The sequence below is a fragment of the Crassostrea angulata genome, chromosome 1, assembly GCF_025612915.1.
Source record: "Crassostrea angulata isolate pt1a10 chromosome 1, ASM2561291v2, whole genome shotgun sequence".
Lineage (NCBI taxonomy): Eukaryota > Metazoa > Mollusca > Bivalvia > Ostreida > Ostreidae > Magallana > Magallana angulata.
Window position 1 is genome coordinate 50,456,812 of NC_069111.1, and position 22,017 is coordinate 50,478,828.

A 22,017-nucleotide genomic window follows, 5' to 3' on the forward strand; every position below is an offset into this window, starting at 1 on the left:
TATAAAGTGTCGAAATAAAACTATTTTGTGAATAATTTATCAGTGTATCTGAATATCATCAGTTTCAGTATTTGATTTTTAAATCTTTTAATTTCGTATAATTCCACTTAAATAAAGGGAGTATATTGCTACATTTATGATATCTTTTTTAACAAAGTGACAACAATTTATCCTATACAATTTATATCTATTACTGTTATTCCTAAAACAATCTGCAGTAACAAGATTCACTAAAATGTGTATTGTATTGAAGTAGTGTATATTGTTTATTCTATTCTGATGGCCGACGGAGGTATTCATGACAACAGCACGTTCTTAAGTATAAATCTCCCGAATTTAATCTTCCTTAGTGTTTTGTTCACAGGCGGCCTATTAATGTTCTCATTCTTTTTCAGTGGTAAAGAAGACAAGCTTTTCTTCCTCATTGTTTTATGTAAAAAAAATGCTCTCTATTGTGAATTAACATTTTTTATTTGTCAAGGAAGAATAAGAAAAACTTTTCTATCAAGGAAGAATAAAAAGAAATATTTCCTTGTGATCCAGCTGTTGAGGAAATAATCAATTCTAAAACAAACCTTACATGCCACATCAGAGGGTCCATGAAACAACATACAACATTCATCTATCATCAGACACTGACTTTGTGTCCAGTTATCATCATACATCAAGTCGTTTGATGAATTTTGCCCTTGCTGTTTGGTGTTAAAGAATAACACTGTATAATAAATGTTTCCTGCGTATACTTTTTACTTCTAAATTTTATAGTCACATATGGACAACACAGAAGACAGAGAACATCTATGTTTTTTTTTAGCTTTGAACTAGCGATATAAGAGCTTTCACTTTGTCATTGATGTTGTTGTTTAAACTTTCAACAGACTAAGTGCTTCTTTTTTGCAACCATCATTCTTTAACGTATATTTTATTTGAAGGCGATTGCATCATACATAAATAACAGTACAACCCATAATAGACACAAGTTACATAATAGTAATGCTTATATAAACATGTTCATAAATTTAACAAGACATACATCATATATAATTTCATTATTTATTTATTTAAAAAAGAATCAGCTAGGCGAGGTTTGTTTAGCAGTTGTTTTGAAATTAAAGCAACAGAAAACTAAATACGACTGTGTTAAATGAATGTAAATAAAAATATTCGATAACAACCAAACTCCGCTCAATACCCCAACTTCTTGTTCTGTTAAAAAATGTATATCAAATAAATGGATTTACAATTATTTGATAAAATAAATATTTGCATTTGTAATTGTTGAGAATATTCAAGTCCACAAAAACTTTTTTCAGTCTTAAGTTTTGTTTTTGAATCCAGAATTTCATAGTAACGCAAACAAAAAATCCATTATTCACTGAAAGACTTTTTTTCACAATGTATCTAAATTTTTAAAATTCAATATACAATTGTTAGCAATGTATAAAAAAAGTCCAAGATCTGTGATGATTCTGGATAGGATGTAAAATGGAAAACTTATGATTCAAACATTTTAAACATGTATGAGTGTTTTCAGCCAGATGGCGATATAAGCCAAGGAAATAGTTTCCAAGTCAGTTTCCTTGTAATAAATATAAAGCGTACAGATTGCACGCAGTCTAAACGTCAACGATTATGAAAAAAAATTAGTGTATAGATTATCAGGTAAAAAAAGGAGAAAACAAAATAACTAATCCGTAGTTTGCTAGTTTGGACAAAATTCGATATTGACTAACAAAACTTTACAACTGAACGTTATATTAAGTTTGCATTCCAATACTTCAGTATGCATACAGGTTTATTCCAGGAGTAAATTTATGTAACTTGTTGACGTTTGGTCCCTGAAATTAAAAAAAAAACAATAGTAAGAATGATTATGAATTGGATCTTTTGAATTATGCATGAATGCGAGGACTAAAACCACTAATAAATCACACAATCATATTCTAAACCAATATGAAAAGTTATGACACCGATTTGCAAGCATTAAATACACTTTAAGTTTATTACATTCATGCGTCATGCTTGAAAATATCTGACAATATCTCTGTGTATGTATTCTCTGAGCTTGTATACTTATTATACTTAAGCTTTTACCATTATAAATTGTTGTGGATTTTACTCCTCAGACCCACGCACCATCATATCTAAAATTTCAGATAGATTTTAAATGTAGAAATATAAGAACAAGAATAAACTGCATTAATCAACATGAAAAGAAAAAAAACCGTACACATTTGGAGGTTTGGGAATAGTTTCAGAAGTTTCTGTTGAACCTGGTGTTTTTTCATCATTTGTTGAGTTTTTGGTGTTTGCTGTTTCTGAACTTGAGGGATTTCCAGTATTTGGCGAATCCGTATTGTTCAGAAGGTTAGAGGTATCTGACGAGTTTGCGTCTTTTGACGACTTTACAGGAGTCTCCCAATTTTTCTGAACAACGGCATATTGTGTTTGGAAATCTACCGGGTCTGCATAGGGATTGTCCAATTTGATTGGCCCGCTGTAGTATAAAAAATTGTAAATTCAACATAAAGTATGTTAAGGACACTACCTGGGAAACTAAGATGGGACTACCTTTGTTGTTTAAATCTAATACATTGTCCTTCTGTTTGTTATAAAATAAACATACTAGTATTCCGATTCTAGAGTAGGTTTTGTTTGAGGTGTATAAATTATTAATCCGTCAATTTCAATACTTTAACGTTTGCTGTCTAGAGTGTAAATTCCAAGAAATGGGAGGTTTCATTATATAAGCAATCGGGCCTGCAAAGTGAATTCGACGAGATACCTTATTTAAACGATATTAAGTAAAGCATTTAGTTATGTCTGACAAGTTGACCTGGAGATCTAACAATTTGGTATAACTATACGTGTTCGTATTGTTTTCTTTAAAATGTGAATTAGTAGCAAAGGGATCAAAGAATATGATTTGTGGAAATACAGATATCGACAAAATAAACACTCTAACAAGTGTTGGCACAGCTATGCCACCATATATATATATATATATATATATATATATATATATATATATATATATATATATATATATATATATATATAGCACTGAATAGAATCAACAACACTAGGCATCTTTAAAGTGTCGGATCTAATATATAGATACTAAGCCAGTAAACTGAACATAAAAAGCACTAAAAATGGCTAACGACACGAACAATAGAAATTGTCAAATTTTCGGGACAACCAGTCCCTTCTTCAGGACCAAAAAATAAATTACATGAGTACAAAACAAAGAAAACAAAATCTAAAGCTACTACTAAACTACTTAAAAAACTATAAAAAAGAACAGCTACATTATAAACAATTGTTCACATTCTTAAAGAAGGTGTTGCTACTGTCGCCGATCGCTCTAAAGTAATCAATCGACTGCCAACTTCACGCCTGATTAAGTTAATTAGCTAATTAAAATTGGCGTCCGAGTTATCTAATGAAAATTTGAACCCCCGTTGTTAACTCGTACGGCACTTATGATATAGACTCGAATTTTGATTAATAAGAGATAAAATTCAATGAAAATAAATAAATAAAATTGAAAAAAAATGATTTACAAATAAAAGGTAGTAAAGAAACTAATAAATGAATGGAAGAGGCGTAGTTGACAGATTTCATGAAATTACTATGTGGGTGTCAGGTGATGTATGGCTATGAGACGTTCATTTTAGTGAAGTCCATTTGTTTGTTCATGCCATCAGGTCTGAATGATTTGAGTCTGTGCATCCAGAACTTTTCCTTGCTCTTCCTCTCCGCGTCTGTCCAATGAGGATTATGGTCAATAACCAATACTGTCATGTCTTCCCATTTGTGGCCACTTGTATTAAAATGTTCTCCGACGGGCTCCTTGACTTTTTTGGTCTTTATGGTAGAGCGGTGGTTGTTGATCCTTCTGCGGAGGTCACCTGTTTCACCGACGTATTGCTTAGAGCAGACTTTGCAACTGATGAGATAGATGCAGTTGTCTGTGCGACAAGAAGGGTTGCCAAATATCTTGTAGGTGCGACCTGTGATGGGGCTTTTAAAACTGTCTGCGTTGGTGCTGTGTTTGCACAACAGGCATCTGGTATCGGAACATGTTTTAAATCCACCATTTGGCAACGGGTTGTCTAATCTTGCCCTCACTACCATGTCCTTTTAGTTCCTCGGGCGTTTAAATGCAGCCATTGGTGGATCCTTGAAAAGATCAGCCATTCTTTCGTTAGTGTAAAGAATGGGCAGATTATTTTTAAGGATGGTGTTGAGGTTCTTAAGGGCGGGGTGATATGTAGTGACAAGTGGAACCCTGCTTTTGTCTGTTTTCTCTTTGTATTGTAAAAGGGTTTTCCTGTCTTTTGTAGTAATCTCATCAATTGCAGATTGAACTGTGTGGGCTTTATAGCCTCGATTACACAGATGGGATTTTAATATTCTGCTCTGTTCTTCAAAGATCTCATTAGAAGAACAGATTCGTCTGATTCGGGTTGTTAATCCTTTAGGAATTCCTCTAAAAGTATGGGGAGGGTGGCAACTCGATGGCTTGAGGTAGAGGTGAGAATCAGTGGGTTTGGTATGGAGACTGAATTTTATTTCACCATCTTCCAAGGTGGATGTAGTATCCAAAAATACATTTTTGGAACTAGATATGTCCACTGTGAATTTAATCGAATTGTGGAAGGAGTTGGCAAAGGTGATGAAGTCATTTAGGCAGTCTCGGTTTTCGACCCATTTCATCTCAATATCATCAATGAACCGCAACCAGCTCAAAGGTTTGAAAGGAGCTCTGAGAAGCAGGTTGCGTTCCAATCTTCCCATAAATATATTGGCGTAAGAGGGGGCCATTTTGGTGCCCATAGCTGTACCACTTATTTGTATGTAATGTTCGCCATTAAACATGAAATTGTTCAGCTTGAGAACATGTTCAAGGAGCTTGAGTAGAGATTCCGTTGACGGCTGCTAAATCGTTCTACTGTCCCATACCTCCCTGCAGGCCTCGATACCTTCATCGTGAGGAATATTCGTGTACAAGGACGTGACGTCCATTGTAACGAGAAGAGTATGGTCTGGCAGGCCAGAGGAAGGTGTTTTATCCTTTTTGTCATCGACCTCATGCGGTGTTGGACAGAAATTGAGATTGAATACCCAAAACAGCAAGTTCCTTCGGGATGGTGTTCCAGCAACAAACAGAACTAGGTCTAATATGTTGTCATCTCGTCCTTCTGCTAAAAAACAGCGCTCTAGACGCTTCAAGCGCAAGAAGCAAACAAGTGAAGACGAGTCCTTGGTCGATACCAACACCTGCCCAGTTCTGAACATATCTAAGGTTCCTCTCACAGACGTTGAGACTTCGCTACTATCTAAAGGTCTCAATTTCTGTCCAACACCGCATGAGGTCGATGACAAAAAGGTTAAAGAGGACACCAGAGCATTTTTCCGAAGGCTAAGATTAAAGGAACACTTCTCGCGAAAAGACTCCAGCAATGATCACACAGACGAACCTCCTCCGCCCTTGCACAACTTAGAGGAACATAAGTTGTACCGACCCAAAAGTACTTGGGAACCGGCACCGGGCAAATGTGGAGCACTTGAGTCTTACATTGATGCTGTTGAGTCAGACATTGAGAAGCTCCTGACCAACCAAAAAATCGTCCCTGACAATCTGACGAAAGAAGAGAGATCTGCTCTACAAAGGTTGAAAAACAGGGACGACATAGTCATAAAGAAAGCAGACAAAGGATCCACAGTGGTTGTCCTAGACAAACAAGCGTATTTAGCTGAAGCCAACAGACAGCTGACAGACGATCGTTTTTACAAGAAACTGGACTCTGATCCTACTGAAGAGTTTTCAGCTCTCATCACTAACACCCTGGACAAAATGTATGAAAATGATGAGATTGGTGTTAATGTTTATGAAACGCTTCGCCCAACCAACTGTGGACCAGGTCAATTTTATCTGCTTCCAAAAATCCACAAGGAAGGAATGCCTTGGCGCCCTATAGTCAGTGCCATCGGCCACCCCACGGAGAAAATATCTGAATTTATAGATTTACATCTCCGTCCACATGTAGAAGATTTGCCATCATACCTCAAGGACACTACAGATTACCTGAATAAAACACCTTCCTCTGGCCTGCCAGACCATACTCTTCTCGTTACAATGGACGTCACGTCCTTGTACACGAATATTCACTAAAATGAACGTCTCATAGCCATACATCACCTGACACCCACAAAGTAATTTCATGAAATCTGTCAACTACGCCTCTTCCATTCATTTATTAGTTTCTTTACTACATTTTATTTGTAAATCATTTTTTTTCAATTTTATTTATTTATTTTCATTGAATTTTATCTCTTTTTAATCAAAATTCGAGTCTATATCATAAGTGCCGTACGAGTTAACAACGGGGGTTCAAATTTTCATTAGATAACTCGGACGTCAATTTTAATTAGCTAATTAACTTAATCAGGCGTGAAGTTGGCAGTCGATTGATTACTTTAGAGCGATCGGCGACAGTAGCAACACCTTCTTTAAGAATGTGAACAAATGTTTATAATGTAGCTGTTCTTTTTTATAGTTTTTTAAGTGGTTTAGTAGTAGCTTTAGATTTTGTTTTCTTTGTTTTGTACTCATGTAATTTATTTTTTGGTCCTGAAGAAGGGACTGGTTGTCCCGAAAATTTGACAATTTCTATTGTTCGTGTCGTTAGCCATTTTTAGTGCTTTTTATATATATTTATATATTTATATTTTTACCGGACACTGAGAAAATACTTTTGTGATTTGGATATATATATATATAATAAAAAACTTTAAAACACCGTTCAAAATATTTCGACCGTGCTACCGGTCTTCATCAGTCGGTGTTTATTGTCTATAGCAACACAACGTAGAACATATACTATGACGCTGTAGTATAGATAAACATGTTTAACGTGTTTCAATATATATATCTATACATTACTTGTTTATGTACTAATAACGGCTATCAATGTGCTTTCTATTGACTCTCACTTATATTTCATATGTTTTTGGCGCAATATTGTTGTATGACGTCACTTGCCAGACTGTATTCATATTGTGACGTCATAGTATATGTTCTACGTTGTGTTGCTATAGACAATAAACACCGACTGATGAAGACCGGTAACACGGTCGAAATATTTTGAACGGTGTTTTAAAGTTTTTTATTATTCATTGAAAAAGAAACTTTGGATTTAAGAAATGAAGATAATAATTTTTCTATTGATCGACGTATCAAAGAAAAAATTGACCGGAAAACTTCATCAATGCGCGTAGCGCATTGATGAAAAAGTTTTCCGGTCATTTTTTTTTTGATACGTCGATCAATAGAAAAATTATTATCTTCATTTCTTATCATTTAATAAAACATTTTCAAATAAAAAAATGTGATGTGTCATTGATCAAAAATGTAAATAATGTAAATGAAGCGGCGCGTATGAAAACAAAACAACAACAGCAACACTATTCAAAATGGATGCGCCTTCAGCTGATGCAGAGCTATTGAGCTGAATTAAAGGATTAAACACAAATAGTGAGTTAAAATCTGAACCGGCTCAATTGAAAACGAAAGGAAAATACATGCGATAGCTTGTGATATTATTCACTGTGCAGAAAAACTCGTAATAAAACTAGTTTTCATGTGACATCGCTGGAATGTGCAACTGGACATAATCATCCAAGGAAAGGCGATCGTGGATGAAAATAGCTGATATGTCGACAGAGAATAGTATGTATAAGCGACTTTTGTAAACGATGTGGTAACTAGATAGCCAGTGATGTACTTAAATGGTATATCAGCCGCTTAGAATGCGCAGAAGGAGTTGATGCATCAATCATAGCTTTTCTTAACGACGCTTATTCTGATGACCGATCATGTACGTGTGTAAATTTCAAAATTATCGTTACCAAATTTGAACAGCAGTGTTACCGTGAAAGTTTATAGGCCTATATGTATGTTATAATATTCCTGGAAAAGGAACAGCCAGCCTCGCTGTAAATATTGATTGATCTCAAGCAGACGAAATCGTGAGAAGACGCTAAATTTACTAATTCGTGAATCAAATAATGTGAATTGTTTATTTTTGAAGGTTAAACTTTCAATTTTTTATATTCACAAGGTTGCATTTTGTTTGCTGACAATAAAACAGACACAACTTTACATTTTCTTGACAGTGTTTATCTTGGAAATTCCCGTTCTATAAATAGTGTTAGATCAGAACAGTTGAGAAAAGTAGATCCGGCAAAAATTTTATTGATGCAGGTATCAAAGAAATTTTTCGACCAATCAGAAGCGCCGATATCTCATCAAACGAATAAATATTAAATGATATATATATATATATATATATATATATATATATATATATATATATATATATATATATATATATATATATATATATATATATCAGTCCTGTCTGTAACCAATATAAAAATAAGAATTAGTTTTCTATGAAGAGCTATTTCTTTCTAAGTTACATCACGTGTTGGAACTTTCACCAAATCAAGGGGTTTAATGGAAACATATTTATATTCATGATACCGTTTAATACTATATTTGTGTGAGAATACAGGTCTGCATACAAATATACTGTTCATTCTTAACAAATGACATTCCAAAATGAACTTGTATTTTAATAACAACTGAGATTAACAATGGAAATTAATCATAAATGGATATTTGAAGGCCAATAAAATTTTTGATTGTATATTGATATTGTATTGTTGAACTAATAAGTTACAGTTAATTATACCAACATTCAGCTTGATTTTTACCCGAAAGGAGCAATCGAGCTTCATTATGATATTAATTATATTTAGTCTTACTTTTCTGGCCTTTTGACATCCTTTGGATCAGCATATCCTCCAAAATCTTCAAACTTTTCTCTGGTATACGATATGTGTACATCGCTGAATAATAAAAGAAAGGGAATGATGAGACCATAATTTAATAATTCAGTAATGAAATACTACATAAAAACCAAAGATGGATTTTGATTGTTTGATATAAGACAAACCAACCATCTCTGGCCTAGTTTCATCTTAATAATCAGTCGTCTCGATGTTCGTCCTCTTCTGCGCTACATTTCTTGTAATAACATTTGCATCCGACATCAGATTTTTAATATTTTTTGATAAACAAATGTGTCTAGTCTTATAATGTATTATTGCAAAGTATTAATTGAAAATCGCAAATATTTACTACATATACGCGCTTTAAAAGATAAAAAAGCTAATACTAATATGAACCGATTTTAATTAAGATTGATAAACACGAAATGATTGCCTTCAATTTTTGAGATTTCGGGGGAGTAAAAACAGATATGAACAAGAAACAATAATGTTTAAACGTTTTCCAAATGCTTGGCCAAATACAAAATTTAGAATCAAGGTGGTCGGGGATGATCCTATGAGTATTACTTTTTTGCAGCTTGATATATCAAAGATATTAATGTATTTGGATTAATTACGAGGTTCTCAAACTTCTCAATATATTTTACAAACAATAAAATTGATGAGTTGTTGCACTATATATCACTTATACATATATAATCGTTTGTCTGGTAGATATCCAGCAGTATGAGGAAAATGTTTGTTTCAGTTTTGGTAAATCCCATATTTTCATCATAATTATTTACTTAATTTGCCTATCAGACGCCAAGTAATAGGATGAATATTATACAATGTATATACATATGTATACAGCTCTACCCAAATATAAAAAACTGATGATCATACAAGCAATGATACCTTATCCTCTTAGATACGATTAATGATTGCTAAGCAGCATTTGATTGAGATCTGAACATATTTATTGTTGACGGAAAATGAACCTCGGATCTCGGACGACGGTAGGCGACAATCAATTGAAGACCTTTATTTAAGCGATAAACTTGAAAATAATCTGAATATACTCACCCAATTCCATTTGTTTGGTTATTTTTAGTTCGTGGTTTTCTCGACAAAATCAAACTCACACATGCCGCGCCCGAAATAATGGTTAGGGCAATGAATACGAATGCAATTACGCTCCAAATATTCAGTGAACAAATCGAACTACCATTTCTTAATGTACAACTCTGAATAAATAAACATGAAGTTCTTGAACAGGTTGATTTTATGTCTGACGAAGACGGATCTACATTTTTTTCTTTAACTTCCAACGTGACATTAGAAGAGCTGTTGAACACATGTCCTCCGATTTCATTTGATGAGACACACTGGTAGTTACCGTTGTCGGTGATGTGAAGTGTAAAATATAACTTGGATGTATCGCCAGATATGCTGTACTTCGAACTGTTTTCAATTTCTGTGAAATTGAACATCCATGTATATTTTGGTGACGGATTCCCATCAGAATTGCATTTCAGATCTGCATTTTCTCCAACATAATAGTTTGTACGTGATGGCTCAATTCTTGTATTAAAAGGAGCATCTGTTGACAATAAAAAAATGCTATATAACATGTCAATTTTAGTATAGAGAGAACTACTCGTCCCTGGATGAATGTATTTCTATATAAGAAAAAATAAGAGTACTGAAAACGTGGCTCTTTGAAGTCTTAATGTACCATTGACATGTACTTCATTGAAAAAAGACAAAAATAAATTGTTTTCGGAAGGGGGGGGGGTGGTTTAATGTCAGCTCGGCTTGATATTTGGACTGCCGCACTCATTGAAACTGGAAACCGCCTATTTTATAAGAAAAGTTGACAGGCAAATAATCTTCTATTTACCTTCGTTTTAAAGAAACAGAAAATTGTTGAAACCGGCGGTCATCTTCGCTTCGACAGATTTATGGATTCAAATATTCATCAGTTGGATTAAAAAAAATCACGGTGAAGCACAAACCCATGATGTTCCAAATATTGAAATTTTTACATGATTTCCACACATTTTATATTTCATATGAATAAATGATAAGTTGACAAATTACGGTGTTAAGTAAATGAAATCACGTAATAAGGTTTATATTAGATTAGATTATAAATAATCATCAATATATAAATATTGAGTTTCCCTTCTGCCTTACAGTTACGCAAGCGCAGTAGAATGTAAATATTGCAGCGTGGCATATAGCATGAGCAAGCGGCCGCTCTGTGAAACCCAATGTTTTCAAGAACTTATATTACTTATTTATTCATTAAAGCTATACACGCTATAATTTGCGTCAATTTTGAATAAAGGGGAAAATGTATGTGTTTGATTACTAATAAAAGTTACCTTTATTCTGTTAATTATAATGCTCAATTCGATCACATAACAAATATATCAAATATTAAACAATAAAAAATATTTATTTTCCTGCCAGGAAAGTAATGCCTCCTCGTGAATATCAATCTATCACGTGATATCGACAGCTAAATTTAGCCTATCATACCAAAACTGGTGAAGGGTCAACATCTTCATAATTGTGATAGTTTAACAAAGGAAAGGATATTTTCAGTAAAGCATAAATTTGTCCGATATACGAGTACAAACAAAAGAAAAAAAATACAAGCCTGTGAGTAGATATGAAAACTTCCTTTAAAAAAATGACGTAGACCTGTGTTTTTCCCCAATGTGCTATTTATAGATCCTATAAGTGTTAATGCAGAAGTAAGGGTATCGTGAATGGCAAGCGTATTTTACTCATTATACATGTATGTATTTCAAATTAACAACTGTTAAGCATATTAAAAATCAAGTTGGATATTTAATTAGGCAAACAATAACGACCACCTAGTTCTCCGCGGACATGCGCAATGAGGTCGGTTTGCTCTTCCTTCATCAATATTCATGAAAAGGTATATTTTCCTGGCAGGAAAATAAACAATTAAAAATCTATATCTTTGTAACGAGATGGAATTCACCCTTGTAATTTACAGATTAAGGATAACTTTTATAAGTAGACAAACACATGCGTTTTCACTGTCATTCAAAATTGACGCAAATTATAGCGTGTATAGCTTTAAGATGCAAGCTATTCTAATGCATATCTCTAAATACAGATATCCAATAACTTTAAATTGCAAATACTTTATTATTGCGCCTATCTTTCTGTAATTATTTTCAGACAGCAATTGTGATCACGCGAAGCTCAAATCAATGCCCAAAACAACCTTTTTCGTAACACTTGTAAATACGGATGAGTCTTAACTTTACATTTGTTCTTATCTCCGGTCTCATAATCAAAAAGATTTTCCTTAATTGAGTCGCTTTGCCACTTTGAGACACGAACTGGAATCAATAATTCAACAAATCACATTCTTCATTGGGTTTTTATGTGTCATTTCTCCTCTACTAATTTCAGCGTGCTTAACAGTTTTTAACGATTTGTATGGAACGCATCAACTGCCTTGTGTAGATAATCTTCATAATATGATGATACTTTAACATTGCATGCTGATACTTCAACATTACATGATGGTACTTTAACATTACGTGCTGATACTTCAACATTACATGATGGTACTTTAACATTACGTGCTGATACTTCAACATTGTGTAAAAAATAAATCAATCGTTGTGGCCTTCAACTCAGCATTAAGGTATATAAACGACGTATTGTTTTTTTCTGTTTTACCGATTACGACAAAGAGCAGACGGCGGTGTGGCCTGTCAGCAGAGGATGCAAACACTTTAAGGCACCTTATCCTACCTCTATATTTTTAGAGACCCATGTCTGCTCCACTCCTGTTTTATATTCTTCATTAGGACTTTGATTTTAAACACTGTACGTTATCAGAAACACATTGGAACAGTCCATAAAATGGCAAGCGCCATGGTACAAAAGCTATATAGACTTCAAGAAAGCATTTGATAGCATATTAACAAGAGGCACATTATGGGATAAACCCAAGCACTGTGGAATTCCTAGTATGTATGTCAATATGATAATGAAAATATAAGATGGAAGTATTGGTTGCGTTATCGAAAATGGAAAAACAACAGACTGGTTCGAGGTTCAGACCGGAGTAAGGCAGGGTGGTGTCATGTCTTGGCCCCTATCAATCAATTTGGTGGATTGGATGATGAGAAACACTAACAATAGAAAGTGTGGTGCATGCATACGCTAGAAATTATTGTCCACACTAGATATTGACTATGCTGACGACCTGGAACTAGTATCCCAGCAAATATAAGACACACAAGAGAAAATCATCAGGTTGAACGATGTCACGAGTTTTACAGCATCAAATATCAATTTTAATAATACAAAACGCATGAGGAAATGTGACAAACGATGTCATCAACCTTAACAACAAGGAGGAAGAGGGGGTCCAAACATTCCTCTGCTTTCCTTGGAGCCACAATGGAGAATGAAAGAAATGTAAAGAAATTAAGCCTAGGATAAACCAAAAGTTTCGTTTTATCCATGAACAACCCATGAAAATCAGCCCAATACAGCACAGACCAATCTAAGAATATTAAACACAGATGTCCTCTTTGTGTTATTGTATTGCTCTAATCTCTGGAAAACCACCGTGAAAGATGAGGAAAAGCTTGACACGTTCCGTAGGAGATGCCTCAGGAGAATGGTTAGCAAGATAATAAAGTAGCAATTATATTTAAGTAAAGCAAGGATCCCACTCTCAAGAACAATTCAAAAGAGACGTTGGAAATCGAGAGACTATGTTCCTAAAAAGGACAGCAGTTTAAACATCAGAACTGCTCTGGTTTTTGGCACCAAAGGTAAAGGAAGGCGTCAAAGAGCATCTAAAGGCGAACAGCGGAGAAAGAAGAGAAAAATGTTACATGAACATATGTAGATTAAAGAGAGACGCAGGATGTTGCCAGTGACCGTCGTAATCTATCTTAAGTAATGTAAGAAAAACTATTTGGGCTGTTATTATTATAAAAAAACAGATTTTGTAAAATTTTAGACGAAAAGTTCGATTATGAAAAGTTGCTGGGAAAATGTAAGTTTATTTATCCAGAAAAGCTGTAGTGGGTTCTACGCTCTTTTTATATTTTTACGAAATATGTAAATAAAAAGAATTTAAACAGTTTGAATTATCCGAGTGAAGGGTGAGTGCGGAAATTTAACTGTGGCGTTAACTGTGGCCCCAGTGTATGTGATGTCTACTATGGTCAACATTCAATCCCCAATATCATTAATAAAATGGTCCACCTATTGCATTGTATAAAAAACAACAACATGAAATAACGATTTCCCCCCGAAATTGAAAAGACGATAGTTTCAACTACCGATCTTTTCCAAAATAGACTACAATTTTTTTGTAATCTGAACACTTAGGTTTTCTTAGCATATACACATTCATGTGTAATAGTCATTTATTTGACTTTACATCTATTTTACACAGTTGATTTTTGAAATTTAAATAGATAAAAAGAAAATTCTATATTTAATTTTTTCCTAATTCTTACAATTTGGGTCGGGAGATCTTGAAAATCTACTAACAAAAAGGACATAATTTAGTGTAACTACGATCGGAAGTTTATGCGCTATAATTTAGTTCGTAAACTTAAAATTGCAGTTTCCGGTGATTGATCAGGACAAAAGCCGGAAATTGTAAAAAGAGTTTAATCGGATCAAAACAAATTATATATAACTGTTTGTAGAATAGTCGAAAAACACAGAAAAAAACATACAAGACTTTCACGGACATCTTTTTAACCAATTTCTTATCAGCTAAAAATTCAGCTTAAAACTACATTAAACGGTTTAATTTACACTTGTTATTTGAAACCTAACTTATTTATATCAAGAAAAAACCCAATTACTTGGATAATACACATTTCTTTGAATTAATTTCTAATTTTGAACCTCATAATATATTAATTTAAAAAGCACAACTTACATAAAACATTCACAGGACCAATGTGAACGGCTGGGATTTGACTGTTAGTGTATTTATTCCGTGATGAGCACCTGAACATGGCTCCATTGTCTTGTTGGGTGAAATTGTATGTCACTGTAAGGTTTGCGATGGATGTACAATTCTCAATATCTCTATAAACAACTGATGTATGTCCCAATAGTTCATAGATTTCTGATGTTTTATTTTGTCTCCAAATTTCAAGCAAACCTTGGGGATTTCCAACATTAGCTGAACATGTCAGATTTACCACATCGTGTTCCACTGTAATATTGTTCGAGGCGAATAAAAATGTAGGTACTTCAGCGATAGCTGAAAAAAAATATAATTCAGGAAAAACGCATTTAAAAATTAAAAATTTAAATTGAAAAAGTATTATTATTATAGATATATAATCATTATATAGTATATAAGCACTCTATTATTGGCATACTAAATCATATGACTATTACATTAATAACTTCATTACTAAGTATTTTCGTTTTAAAAATGAAAAAAGTAACAATATTCATTAGTTTTGCAGAAAATTCTTTTCTTTGAGCCTTGAAGACCAAGAGTCGTTTTGTATAGGAAATCAAAAAATCAATGCACTTTATTTTTTACCTTCTATTAAAAAACGATTGCGGGGAAATATTTATTCCATAACTAATTTTATAAAAACCACTATAAACAAGTTATCGATTGAAAAAATTCAGTCTGGAAGGCGTTTGAATATGTATTAAGATGTTACCATTTATATATACAGTCGTGTTTTGCAAATTCATTAATGCCGTATCTTTGCTGATGTAATCGACGAAACACTGATATTGTCCATCATCTTCACATCTGACGTCGTTGATGACCAGAACGGCGCTGGATGAGCCAGTATCAAAACCATATATATTGGATCTGCCTTTCAGGTACTCTCCACCAAGGGCATATACAGTGTTTCGATCAGTAAATTTTGCTAGTTCAATGTAACTTCCACTGGATGTTTTCTTTTTGATGGTTAAAGCATTAACGGTTTCATTTACACCAAGTGTATATGTACAATTCAGTACAATAGACGAGTTGGATTTTAGAGTGACATTTATTTCTGTTGGCATGAAGACAATCAATGAGAAGACACCTGCGGGTAAACACAATTTGGGAATTTGTTTTAAATTGATTTAACAACAAAAATCAAGACTTTTACACTATTTTTTTGTATCTTCCTCAATGCAAGGAAGGGATACGAAATACTCTACAACAAGCATGATCATAAGGTGTTGTGTTAAATGTTAAAACGTTCTTATGAATTCAGTTGTTCCTAATTAAGTAAAGAATGATTACCTTTTATGAGGAGAACAGAGGCAAATAATGTTAACATCGTTAGGTTTCTTCTAATCTGAAAAAAATGGGAGGAAATTAACCTATCGAATTCTTGTCCATTGATTTTAACCCAATACTGTTGTTTCATTAATATTCAAGGGTATCAATTTTCGTGGATCAAATGAAAATCAGTTTCAAGGATACGTTAATTCGTGACAAATGACCTTATCAATACAAATTATTAGTAGAAATTGCACTTCAATGAACATTAAATTTCATGGATAAACTTAACAATGAAATCCATGAAAATTGGTGTTTAACGAATATTGATGAAACCACAGTAACTTAATAATTAACGCATACATTAAAGGAAAATACAACATAACTCAGCGTCTGCAAGATTAGTTTAAAAAAAGTGTTAAGCATTATAAATTATTCATCTCATCGGCAATATACTAAGCTGTCCTGTATGTCGGCAAAGTAAGTTCAACCAATAATCAATACATTTTAGTCTAAGGCATATTGTTTTAAGCAGTGTTAAGAGAAAATCAAAGCTAAGAGACCCCTTCTTGAAATCATCAAAACTTTTTCAACTTAAGTCTTGGTAAATCAACTAATATATAATCTAACGATAAAAGTATACTCACTCGTTCGTAGCTAGCAAGGAAATGAATGCAACAGCCGCATATATAAACACGTGTTAAACAAGGACTTAAATTGAAGCTTTAGCGATAGGAGCGATTCGGTCACATCGCTCAACTGAGTAACAAATCAAAGTACTGAAGTACTGACGGGAGTTGATTTTATCGAACATCATTTATTTTAAAATCAATTTATTTTGCATTGCAATTAGTTTCTAGTTTGTTTTTGAATTACGCACTTTTTTATAATATGAATTTTTAGACTTTTCCGACAAGAATTTCGAGAAACCCCATATGAATCATGTTGTGTAATATTTAAAGATAGATTTCAACTACTAGTATGAATAAGTTATCGAAACAATTATAAAAATTGTATGGATTCAAGCACTATTGATATCGAACTCTAGTCTCGTTTAACTAGACGCTCGGATGTCTCCGTTAATGTCCGACAAGCAAGAGAGCCCCCTCTCTGATTGTCGCAGATTTACGGAGACAGCCGAGCGTCTGGTTGAACGAGACTATATTAACTCTGGCGTAGGAATACATGAGACTACAAAAATATCTAAATTATTCGTAGTATATAAAATTTGACTATTTTCAAAGTGTTTATAGATAAGGTTCCTTGAGAAACAATGCTTCAGCATTTTTTTCAATTATTTTCAAGAACTTAGTCTTGTCAGCGGTGATGATTTGTGCTTAGGTCCAAACACTGTTTCACTTTCGGTTTGCCAGAGTGACTGCATAGGAGAGTTGATTATAATCAACTCCCAAAAACAACTTATCTAAAAGCTGCCTCCTTCTCTCGCAACCATAGTCTCCTCTCTCTTACCACAGATATTACAGTAGTGTGTGGAAATAACTATACCTATTGTGCATTCTCATAACTTAAAAACAGTGTGAAGAAAATATTTATGGTTAATAACTATAAACTTTATCATAGAATATAATTATAATAATTATTGTTATATGTATGAAGAAGACATGATATTTTATACAAGTTAACCAAGAGAGCTAACTCTCTCTGTTATATAACGGTTTAATTTTCATTTTTAGTAAAGCCAAAATTTAACAGGTTCATAGACATGGTTAAAGTAACTCAGTATCAGATTCTTTAAGTAATGGATAAATAACGAGATGGTGTTGAATAGTTTAGAGAAAACATTCCCTCCGAGGGCCGAAGGCCCGAGGAGGGGATGTTTTCTCTAAACTATTTAACACTATCGAGTTATTTATCTTACTTAAAAAAATTCCCCCATTTGAGCCTCTAAAAAGCATTGACCCATTCATATATCCAACTGTGATGTCATACAAAAGTATAATTCCAGCAATACCATACACAATAGCCTAACCAAACACACCTTTTTAATCATGGACGAGTGAACAGGTGCGCAAGTTATAGAAAACCATACCGCTGTACTGAGCAGACATAGATTTAGAAGATGAATTTTTAACGCAAAATAAATACCTCACTGTACAGGTAAGCACTGTAATAACCAAAGTCAGTTCAATAGCTACAAACGAAGATCGAGCATCAATCTCTTCCCTTCAAACAAACACTTCACCACGATGCAAATGTGAATATCTAGAGAATTAGTTGAATATTAAATTATGTCAAATTTTAAAACCTCAAGAGTCACTGTAAATATTAAAACTCATATTTGCTTGGTGAAAATTTTATTTCACGAAACATCAGTCAATCATATTTCTTACCCTAAATAATCTCAATCATAGCTTTATTGTGTAAATAAGAAAAAATGTCAAAGGGACAAAATCATTTCTTTTCCTTAAATTATTCAATTGATTTAAAAATTGTGAATTGCTAGCAATTCCCATCTCTTTAAAAATGCATTGTTAGTACATCAGAGATAATGAAACATTTTTTGTAGGTAAGAACATATACAAGTGATCTTCATCTAGAAAAGTTGATGTTGCTAGAATTTAAGTTGTCATATTCATTATTCGATTTCTTATTTTAATTGAAATGTTCGAAGTTCGAATTTGCAATTGTAAATCAATCTGTCGACAAAATATATATACATTGTACATTCGCCTTTTGTCCAATAACATGTACACTACGATGTTTGATTATGAAAACTCAAAAATGAAGAAAAACAAAGTATATTGGAATATGTTATTGTATCCTATACACCTTTTTAAAAAGAAGTGAGCGTGTTAATGGAGAAAGATGCAAAAACAAAAATGCAAGATTTATTTTTACAATATAATTTTACTATCATCCAAATAGTCGCAATATTTGTTTTCGTTATGTCACTGTCAGTACATATTATAGCCTATTTGAAAAAAATAAACCATGATTACGGAATTCTTTGTTTGTGACATATTTTTACTGTTTTGACATTGTCTGGTTTCTGTATATTGCTTATCAGTGAGGTTATCATTAAACTCTCAGTAAATACAGATGTTGCATTTTATATTGATGTGTAAAAAAAAGTACATCCTTGCTGGCTTTAAGGTCTCGAATGTCAAATTAAAAATCAATACGAATTACATATGAATAAAGTTAATAAGAAAAAATTAGATCGTTGTTTTGAATGTCCTGAACAACTACATCATACACTCAATTCCAATGCATTCCAAAATTTAGAATTCGAATGTCTTTTTATTTTTTTTTGTCATTGTTCAGGTGTGTCCGTCTATCACACTAAATTATTGTTAATGTGCATCAGTACGTTTGAAAAAAGAAATAGCCAAGTCTTCATATATGGGAAATTGAGTCTGTCATCATCAGGGATATTTCGTGCAGTTCGGAGTATTTCTTAGGTTGCTGAAGTTTAGACTAATAAAGAAACTGGTTAGAACTGGATCGTTTAAACTTCAGTCCTATTAGTTTCTATACAGCTTTGAATTACAATCGATTGTCGTAAATAGAGAGAAACATACTTAGTGGATTGGATGTAAATATAATTAGGAGAACGACATTTTTTTTTATTGAGACCATAGAATTGAGGTACATACGATATGATCAAACTTATGGCAGACACAAGTAAAACACATGCGAACGGAGAAAGACTAACAAATAAAAGGCAATAGTAAGTACGACAGGGACGAAGTTATTTGATAATTAGAAGCTAGGGGTCAAAGAGACTTAAACAGCTAAAGGGGCATTGTCATGATTTTGGTAAAGCTGTAATTTTCTGTTTTTATTATTTACAATGTTTTAGGAATGCATATCCAATGATCAAATGAAATTTGAGGGTCAGTCGAAGAGTTATAAGCAATGCAAGATACAGGTTTACCAATTCGTTGTCAAAGCCCTTGCTATGTTTTTGTTTACATAGGTTCAATATACCAGTAAAAAATTCTTTTTCACACATTCATCTAAGGTCTTAAATTGGGATTTTTATCTCAGCATTCAAAATGTACACAAACGCATTGTTTACATGGCAAAGAATTGTAAACTCTGTAACTCGCTTATATCTCAACGAATGGCACTCAAAGTTTGCCTTTTAAAAATGCCTTAAACAAGCATTAAAAACATTAATATCGAAAAAATGATACCAAAATCGTGACCATGCCCCTTTAACAGTTTAAGTCAGTACAAAATATTTTACCTTCATTCCAAATCATTTGAGATATGTACGAAAGCCCAGAAGGCTCATTCAAAATTCGAGATTCAAATTACTGTATACTAGCGACATCAAACTGCTCTAAATAAAAATCATCCGCACATGCTCTTATATATAAATAAAGGCTTAGTTCTTCCAAACTAAATAATTTTTTGTATTAAATTTTCATTAAAACATTTAATTATACTAGTAATTATGTTTCGCGAATCTAAGTAATTCTGTTCGCCCTGTGTGCATTCCCATCTGATGCGTTTGAACCCTGACGTATTGACCATCAATAGTTTAAACCCGGGGTCTATTTACCCTTGTTGAGTAAAAGTGCAGTTATGGTAGAGAGCTTCATAAGAGAATCCAATTTTCTTTCGCGGGGGAAGGGGGGGGGGGGTCCTAGGCCTTTGTTCAATGATTTTATTATGTAAATTTAATGAGCTTCAATTGTCCCAAAGAGGGGGGTGTCCAGACCCCCTGACCTCCTCTCCTCCAGATCCGCACATGAAGATTATTATATAAAATATATTTTTATAAATTATAATCCCGGTTTCAGCAATGAATATAAGCAATACTTGTAGTATTTTTATGTATACTGTTATACAATAATTATGATCAAAACTGATCAATAAAATGTTATCACACCATATTTAATTTATACAAACAGTATTAAAATGTTATGACTCCTTTCCTGAATAAACATAACTTATTACAAGACTAACTTTTAGCATTGTTTTCAATATAGAGGTATGAATTCTGTATGACCAGGGGTAGAAATAATAGGGTGCTGATTTGATCACATTGCCTCTTCGGGACAATTGAAGCTCATTAAATTTACATAATAAAATCAACTGGCGGTTCTGTGAGCAACCTCACAAATAATTCCTCCCCTCCCCGCTATGAAAAAAAAATCATAAATAAAGTATTTCTCTATTAGAAAAAGGGATGCTTCTTTTTCTTAAAATGACACTGAACTTGCACAAATGATAAAAGTTCAAGTCAGGACATGTTACAAGCATTCTTTGTGTTAAATTTTAGCTTCTAATCATTTCCATGTATGCAAGATATGACAGACAGGAAAAAGGCATATTTTTTTCAAATGACCTTGAACTTGCACAACTGACCCTGGGTCAAGTTCATGACATATCCTCAGGTCATCAGCAATCTTTAAATGAAAAAGCAACTTCCAATGTTTCTCCTTAAAAACAGTATAAAGCAGACACAAATAATGAACTTGACAAAATAACCTTGGAACAAAATCATTATACACACATTAAGGTCATATGCAATCTTTGTGTGAGAAATCACTTTCAATGTTTTTTTCATAAAAAATGATATGGATCGGACACGATTTTTGTACTTTTCCTGCCAGTGACCTTGATCTTGCCCAAATTATATTTGGTCAAGGTCATGACACACCCTCAGGTCAAAAGCAATTTTTGGTTTAGTTAATATTTTGTACTTTTTGAATATGCATGTAGTGACCAATGTTTTGTATGCACATTTGCACTCTCCTCTCATCGTCGGAACCCACGTGTTTTCTATCCATTACACTGCATTGAAAGCAATGTAACAGATAAGAGACCCGTGGGTTCCGACGATGTCTCCTCAATGACATGTGTCAATTTGAATCTAAATGATTTCTAATTGGTATGGTTTTCAAAGCTTTTGAAAAGTT

The 22,017-nt window shown here is 33.2% G+C and overlaps 1 protein-coding gene across 1 annotated transcript; it reads right to left on the bottom strand.

Annotated features, from left to right (window-relative positions):
- Positions 1-1,477: 1,477 nt before the first annotated feature.
- Positions 1,478-16,181, bottom strand: LOC128192873 (hemicentin-1-like). Its single transcript, XM_052865900.1, has 7 exons — positions 16,145-16,181; positions 15,564-15,941; positions 14,816-15,145; positions 9,931-10,447; positions 8,839-8,922; positions 2,231-2,497; positions 1,478-1,838 (listed from the first exon to the last, which is right to left on the bottom strand). Exons 1-7 carry the CDS (start codon positions 16,179-16,181, stop codon positions 1,796-1,798), a joined length of 1,656 nt encoding a protein of 551 aa, XP_052721860.1. The 3' UTR covers positions 1,478-1,795.
- Positions 16,182-22,017: the final 5,836 nt, after the last annotated feature.

Bases quoted from the DNA above. Each gene is read 5' to 3' on its own strand.
- LOC128192873 (XM_052865900.1), bottom strand. From the start codon at position 16,181: ATGTTAACATTATTTGCCTCTGTTCTCCTCATAAAAG. The intron at 10,448-14,815 runs GTAAGTTGTGCT...TATTGTCAACAG, and splicing joins TGGTCCTGTGAATGTTTTAT to ATGCTCCTTTTAATACAAGA. The intron at 8,923-9,930 runs GTGAGTATATTC...TTTATTATTCAG, and splicing joins AACCAAACAAATGGAATTGG to CGATGTACACATATCGTATA.